General features: G+C 35.1%; 1 protein-coding gene across 2 annotated transcripts in view; it reads left to right on the top strand.

Moving 5' to 3' along the window:
• The window catches only part of SMC1B (structural maintenance of chromosomes 1B), an 89,935-nt gene that overhangs the window by 3,810 nt on the left and 69,886 nt on the right, over positions 1–16,239 (top strand). For both annotated transcript variants that reach the window (XM_008055169.1, XM_008055170.1), the window contains exons 2-7: positions 5,434–5,622; positions 7,127–7,239; positions 7,326–7,529; positions 9,395–9,633; positions 11,663–11,921; positions 12,795–12,935. In XM_008055169.1, coding sequence (XP_008053360.1) covers positions 5,434–5,622; positions 7,127–7,239; positions 7,326–7,529; positions 9,395–9,633; positions 11,663–11,921; positions 12,795–12,935 — 1,145 coding nt within the window. The remainder of the gene's footprint in view (positions 1–5,433; positions 5,623–7,126; positions 7,240–7,325; positions 7,530–9,394; positions 9,634–11,662; positions 11,922–12,794; positions 12,936–16,239) is intronic.

The raw sequence follows: 16,239 nt of genomic DNA on the forward strand, positions 1-16,239 counted from the left end.
TTGCATCTCCTTGATGACTAGTGAGGTTGAACATTTCTTCATGTATCTGTTGGCCGCTCACATGTCTTCTTTTGAGAAGTGTCTGTTCATATCTTTTGCCTACTTTGTAATGGGCCAACCTCTTTCTTATAGTCTTATGGTAAATGTTCAGGGTCACTTTTGGAGTGAGAGCATGTGGTACTCTGCTCTTTTTTTCTGTGATAGATCACTAAGTATATAGACTCTAAATCCATCCAAGTTGCTGTGAACTCCTTCTTTATGGCTGCATGATATTGTGTATATGTATCACATTTTTCTAACCAGTCCAGTTTCAATGGGCAGCACGGTTGGTTCCATGTTTTTGCTATTGTGAATAGTGCTGCAATAAACATGTGGGTGCAAGTGTCTTTTTTGTAGAATGATTTGAGTTCCTCCGGGTATATTCCCAGTAGGGGGATTCAGTTTTAATCTTAACCTTCATGTTTTCCATTGTTAGATTCAGCAAGTAGTTGTTGCACACACACACACACACACATACACACACACACGTGTACACACACGCACACACATAGTGCTAGAAGTAGAAGAAGATATACATATGACAACTTCTGTTCTTAGGTATAGAGAATGTAAGAAAATAATATACTAATTGAAATAGAAGGCCAAATAATACTGTTTATGAAACTTTAAACAAGGAAGATAAAAAATCTGATTTGGGGAAGTATGGACAGGAAGAGGTGTACATCAGGAAAGGTTTTCTGGAGGAGTTGGCTTTTGAGCTGGGCTTATAGAGTAGAATCTTTTTCCAGAGATTTGTAAAAGTTTCTTGTGGTACAACTAACATTCCAAAGTATAGTGCATATTTAGGGAAGCAATGGGATATAAGGTTGGTGAGGAGTTTGTACTTTCTGGGGGAAAAAAAAGACCTTGAAGGATTTTAAGTAGGGAAGTATTACTCGTGTACCTGGCTCTGAGGTCATCCTCTTCACTTGTGCTTTGGATCCTATTAGCTCCTCAAGTCTTTGCTTTTGTAACTATCTTTTTCTTTTGAATTATCCTTTCTTCTTCGTTTGATAATTTTCATTGGCTTAAACGCATACCCTTTTTACAGTCATTTTGAAAAAAACATGGCTTAACTTGTGAAAGCAAGTATAATGTTAGTTGTAGAATTTAGTGGTAAATATGTGAGTGTTAACTATAAAACTCTTTCAACTCTTCTGTATGGGTGAACATTTTGTAGTAAAATGCTTGAAAAAAATCCATTGAACTTCCCTGTCCCCTCAGGCTGTCACCCCATTTTTCTTATCAGTATGGCTAAAGTTTTTGAAACAGTTGTCAATAGTTCCTTTCTCTTTTCAACCTTCTTGATTCAGTTCTCAACCCTGGACCGCACTGAAGTGGCACTTATTGAGGTCACTGTCAACCTACAACTTGTAAAAATCGATGGTCAATTCAGTCTTCTCATCCTGTTTAGCACTTTAGTATAATTTTATTCATTTAAACATAATTGAGTCCCAGGCTAGACGATCACTTGAGACTAGGAGTTTAAGACCAAACTGGGCAACATAACAAGACCCTGTCTCTAGAAAATATTAAAAAATTAGCCAGGCATGGTGGTGCATGCCTATAGTCCTGGCCACTCTGGAGGCTGAGGTGGGAAAATGGCTTGAAGCCAGCAGTTGGAGGCTACAGTGAGTTATCATGTCACTGTACTCCAGCAGGAGTGACAGCAAGTCATGAGTCTCTCTCTCTCTCTCTCTCTCTCTCTCTCTCCCCCTCTCTCCCTCTCTCCCTCTCTCCCTCTCTCCCTCTCTCCCTCTCTCCCCCTCTCCCCCCATTCTCTCTCTCTCTCTGTATGAAATTTTAAAGAAAATTAAGTGTTTACTAAGACTTTCAGGTGATTTTTTTCCTGTATTTTCCCAGTTCCCTACATTGAAATATTTACTTATCAGAAGAAAATGTTACCTTTTTAAAAATTTTATTTTTATTAAAAAATTTTTTTATTTTAAAGATGGGTACAATTCAGGGTTAGGTATACAAATGTTCATTATGGGGTACCTTTGTTGATGAGGTGTGCCCCCTCCCCTGGCAGTTTCCCTGGCCACCACAGCCTCATCCTGCTGGGCTCTGGCGATCCTTCCGGATCTCACTTGAGTGAGCATTTTGTTAATGCTTGCAAAATCAGATTTTTCTAATTCTTTTATACTAACTACATTCATTGGATGGTATTCCCCTGTAAAAAAAAAAAAAAAGAGCTTTCCTTTGTTAAGTGGGGTTATTGATTAACCTAAAATACAGTTCACAGTGGAAAACAGGTTAAATGTTTGCCCCTTTCCTTTTAACTAATATTTTCCGGCAAAATTTCAATAACTGCCTCAAATGCAAATATGGCTTTTTCTTTTTTTGTTGTTAGTGTTATTTTTCATCATGTATTTTCATTGATGCAATGTGTTTTAATTCACCCAAATCATTCTTTTTGATGCTCAGATTGTCATAACTTCAGTCAGTTGGACCAGGACTGTCTCTTGCATCCTTTGGTCATGATCTCATTAATATTATGAAGTTTCCTTACTTTCTGACATATGATGTCCTAGTTCCCAGGCTCATATTCAATTTTCCCTGCCTCATACTTAGAATTGGCTAGTTCTCCAATGATACTGGTTCCTTTTAGTAGGAAGATATTAGATACCATCACCTGGGAACTAGTGGTTCTCAGTGCATTTGGATAATATTGGTTCTGGACCATTTCAGTGGACAGGGATAAAAAATACATGAAGCACTGTTTTAGATTTGTTCTTTTTAAATAACAACTTTATTGAAATATAATTTATATACCATAAAATGCATCTTTTTAAAGTGTATAATTCAGTGGTTTTTAGTATGTTCTCAGAGTTGTGCAACCATCTTCTCCACCTAATTCCAGAATATTTCCATTGTCCCAGAAGAAACCTTGTACCCATTAGCAGTCACTGTCTGTTACCTCTTCTCTACCCATCCCCTGACAACTACTAATTCCCTTTCTGTCTGTGGATTTACCTATTCTGGACATTTTATATAAATGTAATCAGACAATATATGGCCTTTTGTGTCTGGCTTCTTTCACTTAGCGTAATGTTTTTAAGGTTCATCCATGTTGCTGGGTGTATTAGTACTTATTTCCTTTTTATTACCAAATAATATTCCACTGTATAGGTATTCCACATTTTGTTTATCTGTTCATCAGTTGATAGATATTTGGTTTGTTGCCACTTTGTGGTATGTTATGTTGCCCTCTCTTGACAGAATATAACCTTTATAAGGCACAAACAATATTAATTGAACAAATGAATTTGGGTGGGAAATATCTATTTTAGGTAGATTTTAAATAAAGATTGACCAAATAGAGTTTCTAAGCCTGTGCAACATAGTGAGACCCTGTTTCTACAAAAAATAAAATAATTAGCTGGGTACAGTGGAGTACACCTGTGGTCTCAGCTACTTGGGAGGCTGAGGTAGAAGACTTGCTTGAGCTCACGAGTTCAAGGCTGCAGTGAAATGTGATCATGCCACTGCATTCTAACCTGGGCAACAAAGTGAGACCCTGTCTCAAAAAAAAAAAAAGTATCTGTTTATCTCTCTTATTTATTAATTACTTGAATTATTGAATTGAACTACTTAATAATTTAATTCAATGAATGTTTATTTTGTCCTATATGCACAGTCTTGCCATAGCCCTCAATGTATGGATTATCAATTAACCCCCCAAAACTGTTTCATATCTATTAGTTAACTGAAACTCAGCTAAATAAATTTGCAACATTTTAACTACTGTTATTTATTTTTTTAAAGAGACAGGGTCTTGCTCTGTCACCTAGGCCAGAGTACAGTGGTTTGATTCTAGCTCACTACAGCTTCAGACTCCTGGGCTCAAGAGGTCCTCCTGCCTCAGCCTCTTGAGTAATTGGGACTTCAGATGCACATCACCACACCTGGATAATTTTTTAAAACTTTTCTTTTGGGTAAAGACAGGGTTGTGCTATATTGCCTAAGCTGGTTTTGAACTCCTGCCTTCAAGTGATCCTCCCGCCTTGGCCTCCCAAAGCACTGGAATTTCAGGTGTGAGCCACTGTATCTGGCCCTTCTAGTTCTTTTTAGAAACATCTAAACCGCTAAAACTAAGTCATATTTCTAGTGTCTGACAGTATCCCTTCCTCTTTGTTCATGTTACTTTCCCTGTTTTGGCATTGAAAATTTAAACTGCTTGTGGATTGGGGGAAGGAATGTGAAAAAGGAAAAAAAAAGAAAGTTTATAGCTGCAGTAACATTGTACCTTGGAAATTGTCTCAGAGCAAATGATGGGCTCGTGATTGGATAATAAATTTAACATTGGGATTAGGGATCACCATGACTACCCCTAGGTTTGGTGATTTGCTGGGAGGACTCACAGGACTCAGCATATAGTTTTACTTGATAGTCTTTACTCAAGACTCTTAACTATCATTACAGTCAATCATTTTGCTATCAACTATTTTTATATAGTAAAATTATTGACTATTATTACTGTGAAAATATACAAAACAAACTCAGGAAGGGGAAAAAGCATATGGAGAGAAGTCTGAGGAAACCAGGCCATGAATCTAAGAGTCATCACCCACTGAAGTCACATTGTGCTTAACATCTCCTGCAACCAGTCATGTGTGAAATGTTGCCTATTAAGGAAACTCACTAAAGACTCAGTGCCTGGAGTTTTTATTGGGAGATGGTCATATATGCACCCTCTGCCTATCATGTACCCATATTTCAGAATCATAGAAAGAAAACACGTGTTCAGCTTCAATCATTTTGTTGGCACAGCTTAGGCACAGTGAGCCGTTCTTGTCAGGGAATGGTAGAAACCCTCCCCAAATCCTAATCCCCAGATGCCAGCCAATCTTGTTAGACAGGACTTTCGAATGATAGCACTTAGGCCTGCTGTATAAATTTTCTTTAGCACTGTCTTATATCATTCATAAATATTTTGGCAGTTTTAGTTTAGCCCTTGGGGAAACCCTGGATTTAATCTAATTAACCTCTCCCCCCGCCACCCCCGCCTTCCTTTTTTAGTATGTGAGGGTTTGGTGCTACACCAATGCTTTAGGTGATAGTTTCCATATTTATAAAATAGGGATAACTGAGATTCAGAAAAGTTAAATGATTTGCCATGATGTAATACCTAATATATGGGAAAGAGCCGGTGTTTGGATTTATGTCTTTATAGCCTTAAATTTGGACCACTTAATGCTCTACCATAGCTGCATAGAAGAAGCAAGTGATCTACATAAAATTTTCCAGTCATGTACATTTTGAACACTGACAAAATAGGGCCTATCTAAACATGTATTGGCTATATTTCATGTCCATTGGTGGCCTGATTTCTTCAACTTTAGACAAGACATTTTATCATTAAGAATGAATAATGTTTTATTTCTTCCCTAGGAAAATCTAATGTAATGGATGCACTTAGTTTTGTAATGGGAGAGAAAACAGCTAATTTAAGAGTGAAAAACATTCAAGAACTTATTCATGGAGCACATATTGGAAAACCTGTTTCTTCTTCTGCAAGTGTAAAAATTGTATATGTAGAGGCAAGTGGAGAAGAGAAAACATTTGCAAGGATTATCCGAGGTATTTTTTGGTAGATTTTTGCTTGTGAGTAATTTGATTTTTTGAGTTAAGTAAGAATGCCCATTTTTTTTTTCCTTCTTTAGAGGGTGTGACTATTCTACTGGCATAGTAAACTAGAGGTTCTTTTCTCTCTCTCTCTCTCAGATAACAAATGTCAGAAGCAAGTAACAGAACTCGTTTGATTCTCCACTAACATTCTTCCCTAAGCAGACATATTTGTTCAAATCCCCCTACTGTCAAATGATTTACTAAAATAAGGATATTTGGTTAAGATGAAGGAGGCGTCTAGGCACAGTGGCTCATGCCTGTAATCCCAGCACTTTGGGAGGCAGGAGGATTGCTTGAGCCCAGGAGTTTGGGACAAGCCTGGACCACATAGTGAGACCTTGTCTCTACAAAAAATTTAAAAATTAGCCAGGCTCGGTGGCTCAGCCTGTAATCCCGCGCCTTTGGGAGGCTGAGGTGAGTGGATTGCCTGAGCCCGCGGGTTCGAGACCCGCCTGGGCAGCGAGACCTCATCTCTACAATACATCAAAAAATCAGCTGGGCGTGGTAGTGCGTACCTGTAATTCTGGCTACTCGGAAGGCTGAGGTGGAAGAATCGCCAGAGCCCAGCAGGTCGAGGCTGCGGTGGCCGGGAGCAGCCACTGCACTCCAGTCTGGGCAACAAAGTGAGACTCCAACTCAAAAAAAAAAAAAAAAATTTAAAAATTAGCTGGGCATGATGGCGCACACCTGTAGTCACAGCTGCTTGGGAGCCTGAGAAAGGAGGATTGCTTGAGCCCATGAGTTCAAGGCTGCAGTGAGGCCATTGCACTCCAGTCTAGGCAACAGAGTGAAGACTGCAACTCAAAAAAAAAAGAAGAAGGGAGCTTACCTTTAAGACAGACATCATAAAGTTTCTTTGTGAGGTTCTTTATGTTTATCAGGTTTTCTTAGTAATTAACTAGTTGTATGAATATTTTTGACATGTATGGACATTTTCTTTTGCCACCAAAAAGCAACTTGAATGAAATGTTTGAATTTGTATTTTGTGATTTATTCATGAATTCCCTGTGTTTCCTGAATAAACAAGATTGGAAGTTGTTTATATGTATATTTTTATCCTATGCTAGGATTTTTATCCTATGTTGTTACTGTTATTGTTGTTGCTGTGTCTGGCCTCATAGAACATTTCTAATGTATAAATATTGTCTTGTTAACCTCCCCTAAATTCCCTTACTGTTTATTTTACTTGCATATCTCATTTTTGTTTGTTTCCCTGACTAGCACGTGAGCTTCCTGAGATCAGAGGCTTTCATCTGTTTTGTTTGCCACCATAGAATAGTACTTGACATATGATAGACACTCAGTATTTTTTGACAGATTAAATGCATTTATTACCATGCATATTATTGCACAGCTGTCCATTTCAATAAGAAAAATAATTTTATTAAACTTTCAGTGGTTTTTGAGATATGTCTGATATTTATATTTTCTATAAGTCTTTATTCTTTTATTTTAGGGGGATGCTCAGAATTTCGTTTTGATGATAATCTTGTGAGCCGTTCTGCTTACATAGCAGAATTGGAAAAGATAGGCATAATAGTCAAAGCACAAAACTGTTTAGTTTTTCAGGTAAGTAGCTGTAGTAGTTTGATTTATGGTTTTGAAGATACATCACTATATTTTACATGTTGATGTGCTTTACTGTTTTTAAAAAGGGAACTGTAGAGTCAATTTCAATGAAAAAACCCAAAGAACGAACTCAGTTTTTTGAGGAAATCAGCACTTCGGGAGAGCTTATAGGAGAATATGAAGAAAAGAAAAGAAAGTTACAAAAAGCTGAAGAGGATGCACAGTTTAATTTTAATAAGAAAAAAAATATAGCAGCAGAGCGCAAACATGCAAAATTAGAGAAGGAAGAGGTAAGGTGTCATGAAGATGTAACCATTAAGTGTTGGGTGCAAACTTTGTTAGAATCACTAGGTATTAGTGTGGGGTTACGTGAAGATTATTTTAAGCGTATAAGACAAATAAAGCCCAATATGCATTAAAATAAACTTTTTGATATATCTTCCACTGTTTGGATTTTTCTTTCCAAATAGGCAGGACAACCTGAATTACAAAAGTGTCTGATTTTCCCAGCTCTCAAACTTTTGGATCTTAATTCCTTTAATACTCTTAAAATTATTGTGGACCCCAAGGAGTTTTTGTTCAGATGGGTTATATCTACCAATATTTATTATATTTGAAATTAAAACTATAAATTTTAAAATACTTTAATGATCCATGTGAAATAACAATAAACTCATTATTTAACATGGGTAACATTTTTATGAAAAACAACTTTTTCAAAACAAATTAATTAGAAGAGAGACATTGTTTTACACTTTTATAATTTCTTTAATGTTTGGCTTAATAGAAGGCAAACATTAGAAGGCTGGATTTTCATAAACGCTCTGTATTAAGTCTTACTTGTGGTAAGTCCTAGTTTTTTACCTACCTTTGGCTTTTGCACCATCACTGCAAGTATTAGCACACTGAAAAAGGCAAGTAAAGTCTTAGTATTGTTATGAAAATAGTTTTGCCTTTAGAGACTGCCTAAAAGGCTTTTTTTTTTTTTTTTTAAATAAAAAAAGCCATTTAGTCAGGTAAGCATTTGCTGTTCACATCCTAATCTAAATTTGTGCCCCCTCCTTTGTGCTATCACATTAACCTACTTTGTTTCTTTTGTAGAATTTATGCTGTATGAAATTATCTATTATTTGTGTACTTGTTTATTCTGACTTTTTTTTCCCTCTGTCTCCTCTCCAGAATAACTGGAGTATAAACTTCATAAGAGCAGGGACAGTCTGTCTTGTTCTCCACTATATTTTCAACACATAGATCAGGGCCTTGCACTTAATGGACACTGAATACATACCTGAAGAAATAAATGAAAGGTGAATGTGTTCCTTATTAGTGATATTCTCTGTGTCTTCATATTTTTGAATGTGTATACATGTCATTGGTTTTGTTAGTGGAAAGGAGTGGCAGCAGTGGGTCTAGACTGTTGTATTCTTAATACACTGAACTAGATTACAAAATTGCAGAACTTAAACATTTTAAGGACAATTAGAATAATCTAGTTTTTTTGGTTTTTTTAACAACATCCTGGCCTTATTATTATTATTTTTACAACATCCTGGGCAATGACTTTAACCTGTTACTTGCAACACTTCCAATATTGGTTAGGAGTTTTTCTCTTGAGGCTGCCTATTCCTTTATTTCTTTATTAATAATAAAAATGCTAAGGAGATTCTTTATTTTCACATATAATTTATAACTCCAATAGTCCTATTAGTTCTATGAATAGGAAAATTACTTTTGGTAGGCAGGAATTTTACCTGGAATCATTGAATTTAAAATTGTTAGGGACTTTATAAGTCATATAACACTCTTTCGTCAGTATACAAATGAGGAAGCTAATGCCAGAAAAGTTGTTGGAGTTGCCAGACTCAGAGGTCAAGATGAATGGGATTATGATCTAGGTTAATGGGTGCTACTTCATTGTTCTTTCCATCATACCACTAAATACAAGAACATAAAATCATTTACTGGTTTACTAGCTTATGTTAAAAATATATTAAAAACTCTCTCCAAACAATGCTACTTTTGGCAAGAATATTGTTTCTTAATGACATACGCAAAAATTCATTAGAGATAATTTGTTGGTATAATAGTTGAGTTTATGAAAGGTCATCTTAAATACACTTCCTTTTAACTGCTGTTGAATCACACTGTTTTACAGGCAGAACGATACCAGAGTCTCCTTGAAGAACTGAAAATAAGCAAGCTACAACTACAGCTTTTCCAACTATATCATAATGAGAAAAAAATTCATTTTCTGAACACCAAGTTAGAACATGTGAATAGGGATTTGAGTATCACAAAAGAATCTTTTTCTCATCTTGAAAATGTAGTTAAAGCCAAGAAAAAGGAACATGGAATGCTAACTAGACAACAGCAACAAACAGAAAAGGAATTAAAGTGAGTTTTAAAAAAAATAGGTATTAACAGTTGAGTTTTATGTAGATTGATAGAGAAAATAAAAATATAGGTGACACTTCGAAAGTTGATTTTTAAAAATAAGCTTTTTACTCTGAAATACTTTGAGATATATATACTGAAAAATTATAAAGATAGTACATAATGTTATTATATTCCTCACACTTAGTTTATCCTTTTATTATCATCTTATATTAGTATTCTACATTTGTCAGAATTAATAAACCAATATTGATACATTATTATTAATTAACGTCCACACTTTATTTATATTTTCTTAGTCTTTGCCTAATATTTTTTTTTATTCAGAATACCATATTATATTTGAGTATGTGTCTTCATAGGCTCCTTTTATCTGTAGTTTCTCATACTATTTTTTGTTTTTGATGAGCTTGACGATTTTGAGGAATATTTGTTGGGTTTTATGTAGAATGTCCCTTAATTGAGATTTGTCTGATAGTTTTCTCTTAATTAGACTGGAGTTATGAATTTTAGGGAGGAAGACCACAAAAGTAAAATGCCATTCTCATTATATTATATTAGAATGTTAACATATTATGTATGTTATATGACACTTATACTATATCATATATCAAGATGACATTACTGTTGTTGATTGTCCCTGATCACCTGACTGAGGTAGTGTTTGTCATGTTTCTGTGCTACAAAGTTATTTGTTTCCCTCTTTTATACTATAATCTTTGGAAGGAAGTCACTATGTATAACTCACATATGAGTAGTGGGGAGTTAGATACTACCTTGAGGGGTAGAGTATCTACATAATTAATTTGCAGTTCTTCTGCACAGGAGATTTGTCTTTTATTTGTTTATAAATTAAATTAATTTTATCTGTTTACATCAGTAGCATTTTTGGAAAGTTGAAATTACAATTCAGTACTACATTATTTATTTGGTTGCTTAGATTATTCCTGCTGTGGCTATTAAGAACCCTTTGAGTTGGTTCCTGTATCTTTGAAATCACTCATTATTATGATTTTTTTTTAAATGGTGCACTTTTTTACTTTGACACTAGAAGATGCTTGTCTTATAGTGTGATCTTATATGAGCCATTCCTAATATCAACTTGCCCTAGTTTGTATGAACCTACCCCAAGCTTATAATCAGTCACTTCTCCCAGGAAAACTGTTTCCTTTTATTGGATAATGGTGTTAGCAGTCAACTTGTGGGTGCAAGGTATGCTCATTCCTACTGGGGTGTCTTTGTTTCTAGGCTTTCTTAGCTGACAGAACTAGGAAATACATGTGTATATTAACTCTATATACATATCTGCAAATATTTCCATGTATAACTATCTGTCTATATTAATCTTAACATGAGTTCATACTGATGTCTCTCAACTCTAATCTATTACCACATGAATCATTTTAGCCTTTTCTTGTTTATCTATAACCTCCCATTTTAACAGTGAGAAACCTGGCTTTCATCTATGTGCTTAATTGTTCCGTTCCAGTAATCATGTGTAGCATGATCAGAATTGTTAACTCATACCCCCATTATAAGCAACTTTATCACTAAAGTGCTTATGTGCAATTCCTTTTGTTTTTGGTCTTATAGACTCCACTCATTTCCAAAATTACTTAAATCAGTATGCTTTCCTCTCACCCCTTCAGTAAGATTATTTCATATATTTGTAATAAAGTTAGATTCTTTTGTCACATTCTACATTGTCTGAGATCTCTCATCCTCCTAAAGTGATTTTTTTTAAAAAATGTGCTTACATTAAGGTTCACTCTTGGTGCTGTTAAAGTTTTATAGGTTTTGACAGGTTCATAGTGTCATATCACAGTATCACGTACAGTAGTTTAACCAGTCTTAAAAGATGCTCCTTTGCTTTATCTATTCAACCCGCCCCCAACCTTGCCCAGTCTTTGAGAATCACTGATCTACTTACATTCTCTTAACGTTGTTTTTTAAAGTGATTTGATAAAAAATGTATTCTCCTTATATATTAAAAAAATTTCTTTTGAATCAAACTTTTTTTCCTTTTTAGATCACTTGAAACCCTTTTAAATCAGAAGAGACCTCAGTACATTAAAGCCAAAGAAAACACTTCTCACCATCTCAAGAAATTAGATGCGGCTAAGAAATCAATAAAGGACAATGAAAAACAATGTTCTAAACAGGAAGATGACATAAGAGCACTGGAGACAGAGCTGGTTGATTTAGATAGTGCATGGAAAAGTTTTGAAAAGCAGATTGAGGAAGAAATCTTACATAAAGGGCGAGACATTGAACTGGAAGCCAGTCAGGTGAAAAAGTCAACATATGAGAAAATATTTTGTTTCTATTATTTTAGGTTCTCCTTTTAATTAGAAAAAGTTTAAAGGATGACCTCTCTGATATTTTAAGGGATTATCCTCAGAATGTAAATTATGAAAATTCAAGTTTTTCAGCTTGTCCACAGACTATAAATTCAATCTTTAGACTAAGCTGTTTTTACTTTATAAGATTACATGGCATTATAATTATGAGTTAATTAAAGTCATAGGAAATACTTAAACAAAATTACATTGTATCATTTTGTAATAAAAGGTAATTAAGTTACTCTTAAGTTAGTCATTTTCATCTAGTAAAAACTTAAAGATATTGGCTTTGAAGAGACATGATCACTTAATTGACAGTAGGGAAATTGATTACTTAAGGTACTTGAAAATGTTCAGTGATGAGTTAATCTCTAACTTAGTATATAAGATATAATTATAATAAATCAATAGTAGATATCTAAAAGTATGTAACTGAGAATTTTCAAACATTCTCTCAACTAAATTTTTGTTATTCATCTCTCTCATCAATTTTATGATAAGCTTAACATCACAATATATGTATCAAAATAATTGTGACTATATAAGTAGAAAAAAATATATCTTTTCCTCTGGATTCCCCTTTCTGATTTAAGATTTTCAGACAGGGTTTTAAAAAAATACTTAATTGCTCTATCTAAACAGTTTTTAAAAAGGAGGCTTTCATATTATAGTCACCTTATTTTACCTAGGAAAGATGGTCAGTTATTTAATTTATAAAAGAAGGCTTTTGATAATATTAATTATCTGCTAGTGCATACAAATAATTTCCTCTCATGCTTCTTTAAGTGAGTTAGTAGTATTTCAATACTTTTTATACAGTTGGATCGCTATAAAGAACTTAAGGAACAAGTAAGAAAGAAAGTAGGTATAATGACTCAACAACTGGAAAAACTGCAGTGGGAACAGAAGGCAGAAGAAGAAAGACTGATATTTGAAAAGAGGAGGCGTGGAGAAGTTCAGGTATCTTGGGTTGTATAGTAATGATTGAGTTCTTCAGAAATCTTATTCCAAAAAAAATTATTCCCTTTTTATATTAACTTTTAAAATATATAAATAGATTTACATTAAACATGAGCAATTTAAAAAGTTCTGGATTACGTGTTGTGCTGCTTAGTATTATTTTTGGTGCTCTTTTACCGTTAAAACAAGGCTAGACAATGCCTTCATGTATGTATTCAGTAGGCATTTTCTGTGCATCTATATAGTGATAGGCATGGTCAGAAGACACAGTCTCTGTTCTTATATGTATTTTAGTCTAGTGGGGTTAAGAGGATAGATAAACCTAAAAAAAAGTATCATAATAGTGGTAAATGGAAAGTCATTTGAAAACGTCAAGACAGATAATCCAAGAGCAGATAATTAGTCTACATTGTGAGTAACCATCAAGAAAGCACTATGGTGTTCTGTCTCAGATTCTTATTCTTCACTTAATGTGTGTAATATCAGGACTTTCATTGTAAAAAGAGAGTATGTCTACTTCATAGCAATGGACAGATTGAATACGATGAAAATGAGTGTAATATTATACCAAGCATTGTGCCTTTCTCTTATGCCTCATGACCTTCTTTTCTAAAGACTGAGGATTAGGCTATAAAATTATTATTATGGCATATTCAATAATAATAATAATTATATTAATGGAGTCTATGGGCCATCCTGAAAACAGGACTACCATTTTTAATAAGGACTGTAGTGGAGAAATTGTTTCAAATTATATACATATTTGATTTATAAATTAATATTTGGCACTAGAGAAAAAAACATTGATTATCAGTGCTTTGCTAGGCACTTTGTATTCATTAACTCCTTTATGCTTCACAACAATACCATGAAGTTATGTATTTGCTTTAGTATACAGATGAAGAAACTGAGGGATGGAATTTCAAAATGAAACGTCTCTAGAAATGAGTCTGATGTCTTCTAAGAGTAACAGCAATAATACTATAATATAGTGGTTTTTTATATATATCATGTATCAAGAACTGCTGTAAACTCAATTTATTTAATCCTTAAACAATCTTGTGAGACAGGTATTATAAGCATATCTATCGTAGATATTTTGATTTTGGTTCTAGACCATTGCAATAAAGTGTTATACACTTTTTTGTTTCCCAGTGCATACAAAATTTATACTATACTGTTGTCTGTTATGTGTGCAATAGAATTATATCTTTAAAAAATAATGTACATACTTTTTTCCTTTTGAGACAAGATCTCATTCTGTCATCCAGGCTGGAGTATAGTGGCATGATCTTAGCTCACTGAAGCCTCAAATTCTTGGGCTTAAGCTATCCTCATACCTCAGCCTTCCAAGTAGCTAGGGCTACAGGTGGATGCCACCACATCTAGCTAATATTTAAAAAAAATTTTTATAGAGACATGGTCTCACTATGTCACCTAGACTGGTCTCGAACTTCTGGGTCCAAGCAATCCTCCTGTCTTGGCCTTCCAAACTGCTGGTATTACAGGTGTGAGCCATTGCATTGAGCCTGTACATACTTTAATTTACAAATACTTTATTGCAAAAAAAATTAGCAATGATCATCTGAGCCTTCAGCAAGCCATAATGTTTTTGGTGGTAGGGGTCTTACCTCAATGTTGATGGTTGCTGACTGATCAGGGTGGTGGTTGATGAAGGTTGGGGTGGCTGTGGCAGTATCTCCAAAGAAGACAGCAGTGGAGTTTGTTGCATTGATTTACTTGTCCTTTCATGAAAGATGTCTTTGTAGCATGTGATGCTATTTGATAGCATTTTATCCACAGTAGAATGTCTGTCAAAATTGGAGTCAGTCTTCTCAACCCCTGCTCCTTTATCAACTAAGTTTATGGAATAGTTTACATCATTTGTTATCATTTCAACAGTGTTCACAGTGATCTTCACCAGAAATAGATTCCATCTCAGGAAACCACTGACTTTGCTCATTCCAAAGAAGAAATTTCTTATCCATTAAAGTTTTATCATAAGATGATAGCAATTCAATTATATCCTCAGGCTCCATTTCTAATTCTAGTTTTCTTGATAGTTCTACCACATCTGCAGTGACTTCCTCCACTAAAGTCTTGAATCTCTTAAAATCATCCATATGGGTTGGAATCAGCCTCTTCCAAAATCCTGCTAATGTTGATATTTTGAACTCCCATGAATCCACAAGTGTTCTTGATGGCATCTAGAGTGGTAAATCCTTTCCAGAAGGTTTTCAGTTGACTTTGCCCAGACCCATCAGAAGAATCACTATATATAGCAGTAATAACCTTATAAAATATATTTATTTGAAAAATTTTTTTGGAGATAGTCTTGCTGTATCACCAAGGCTGGAATGTTGTGGCATGATCATAGCTAACTGTAACCTCAAACTCCTGGACTTAAACGATCTTCCCATCTCAGCCTCCCAAGTAGCTAGGTCTACAGGTGCACACCACTGTGCCTAGATAATTTTTAACTTTTTTTTTTTTTTTTAGAGATGGGGTCTTGCTATGTTGTTCAGCTGGTCTTGAGCTCTAGGCCTTAGCAATCTCTTTGGTGAAATCTATTTCTTAAATGACAAGACTTGAAAGTCAAAATGATCTTGTAATCCCAGCACTTAGGAAGGTGAAGGCAAGAGAATTGCCTGAGTCCAGGGGTTTGAGAACAGCTTAGGCAACTAGGGAGACCTCGTCTCTACAATAAATCAAAAAATTAGGTGAGTGTGGTGGTGCGCACATGTGGTTCCATGATCTGCAGAATGGATGTTGTATTAGTAGGCATAAAAACAACAGTAATCTTGTATATGTCCATCAGAGTTCTTGGGTGACCAAGTACATTGTCCATAAGCAGTAGTATTTTGAAAGGAATTTTTTTTTTCTGAGTAGTAGGTCTCAACAGTGGGCTTAAATTATTTAGTAAACCATGCTGTAAACAAATATGCTGCCATCCACGCTTCATTGTTCCATTTATAGAACCCAGGCAGAGCAGATATAGCATAATTTTTAAAGGCTTGGCCAGGCACAGTGGCTCACGCCTGTAACCCCAGCACTTTGGGAAGTGAAGGCAAGAGGATTGTCTGAGTCCAGGGGTTTGAGACCAGCTTAGGCAACTAGGTGAGACCTCGTCTCTACAATAAATCAAAAAATTAGCTGGGTGTGGTGGTGTGCGCCTGTGGTTCCAGCTACTTGGAAGGCTGAGGTGGAAGGATCACCTGAGCCCAGCAGGTCAAGGCTGCAGTGACCATGAGTGTGCTACTGCACTCCAGCCTGGGTGACAGAGTGAGACTCTGACTCAAAATAA

The sequence above is a fragment of the Carlito syrichta genome, unplaced genomic scaffold (assembly GCF_000164805.1).
Source record: "Carlito syrichta isolate Samal-C Ts95f unplaced genomic scaffold, Tarsius_syrichta-2.0.1 Scaffold301761, whole genome shotgun sequence".
NCBI classification, from domain to species: Eukaryota; Metazoa; Chordata; class Mammalia; order Primates; family Tarsiidae; genus Carlito; species Carlito syrichta.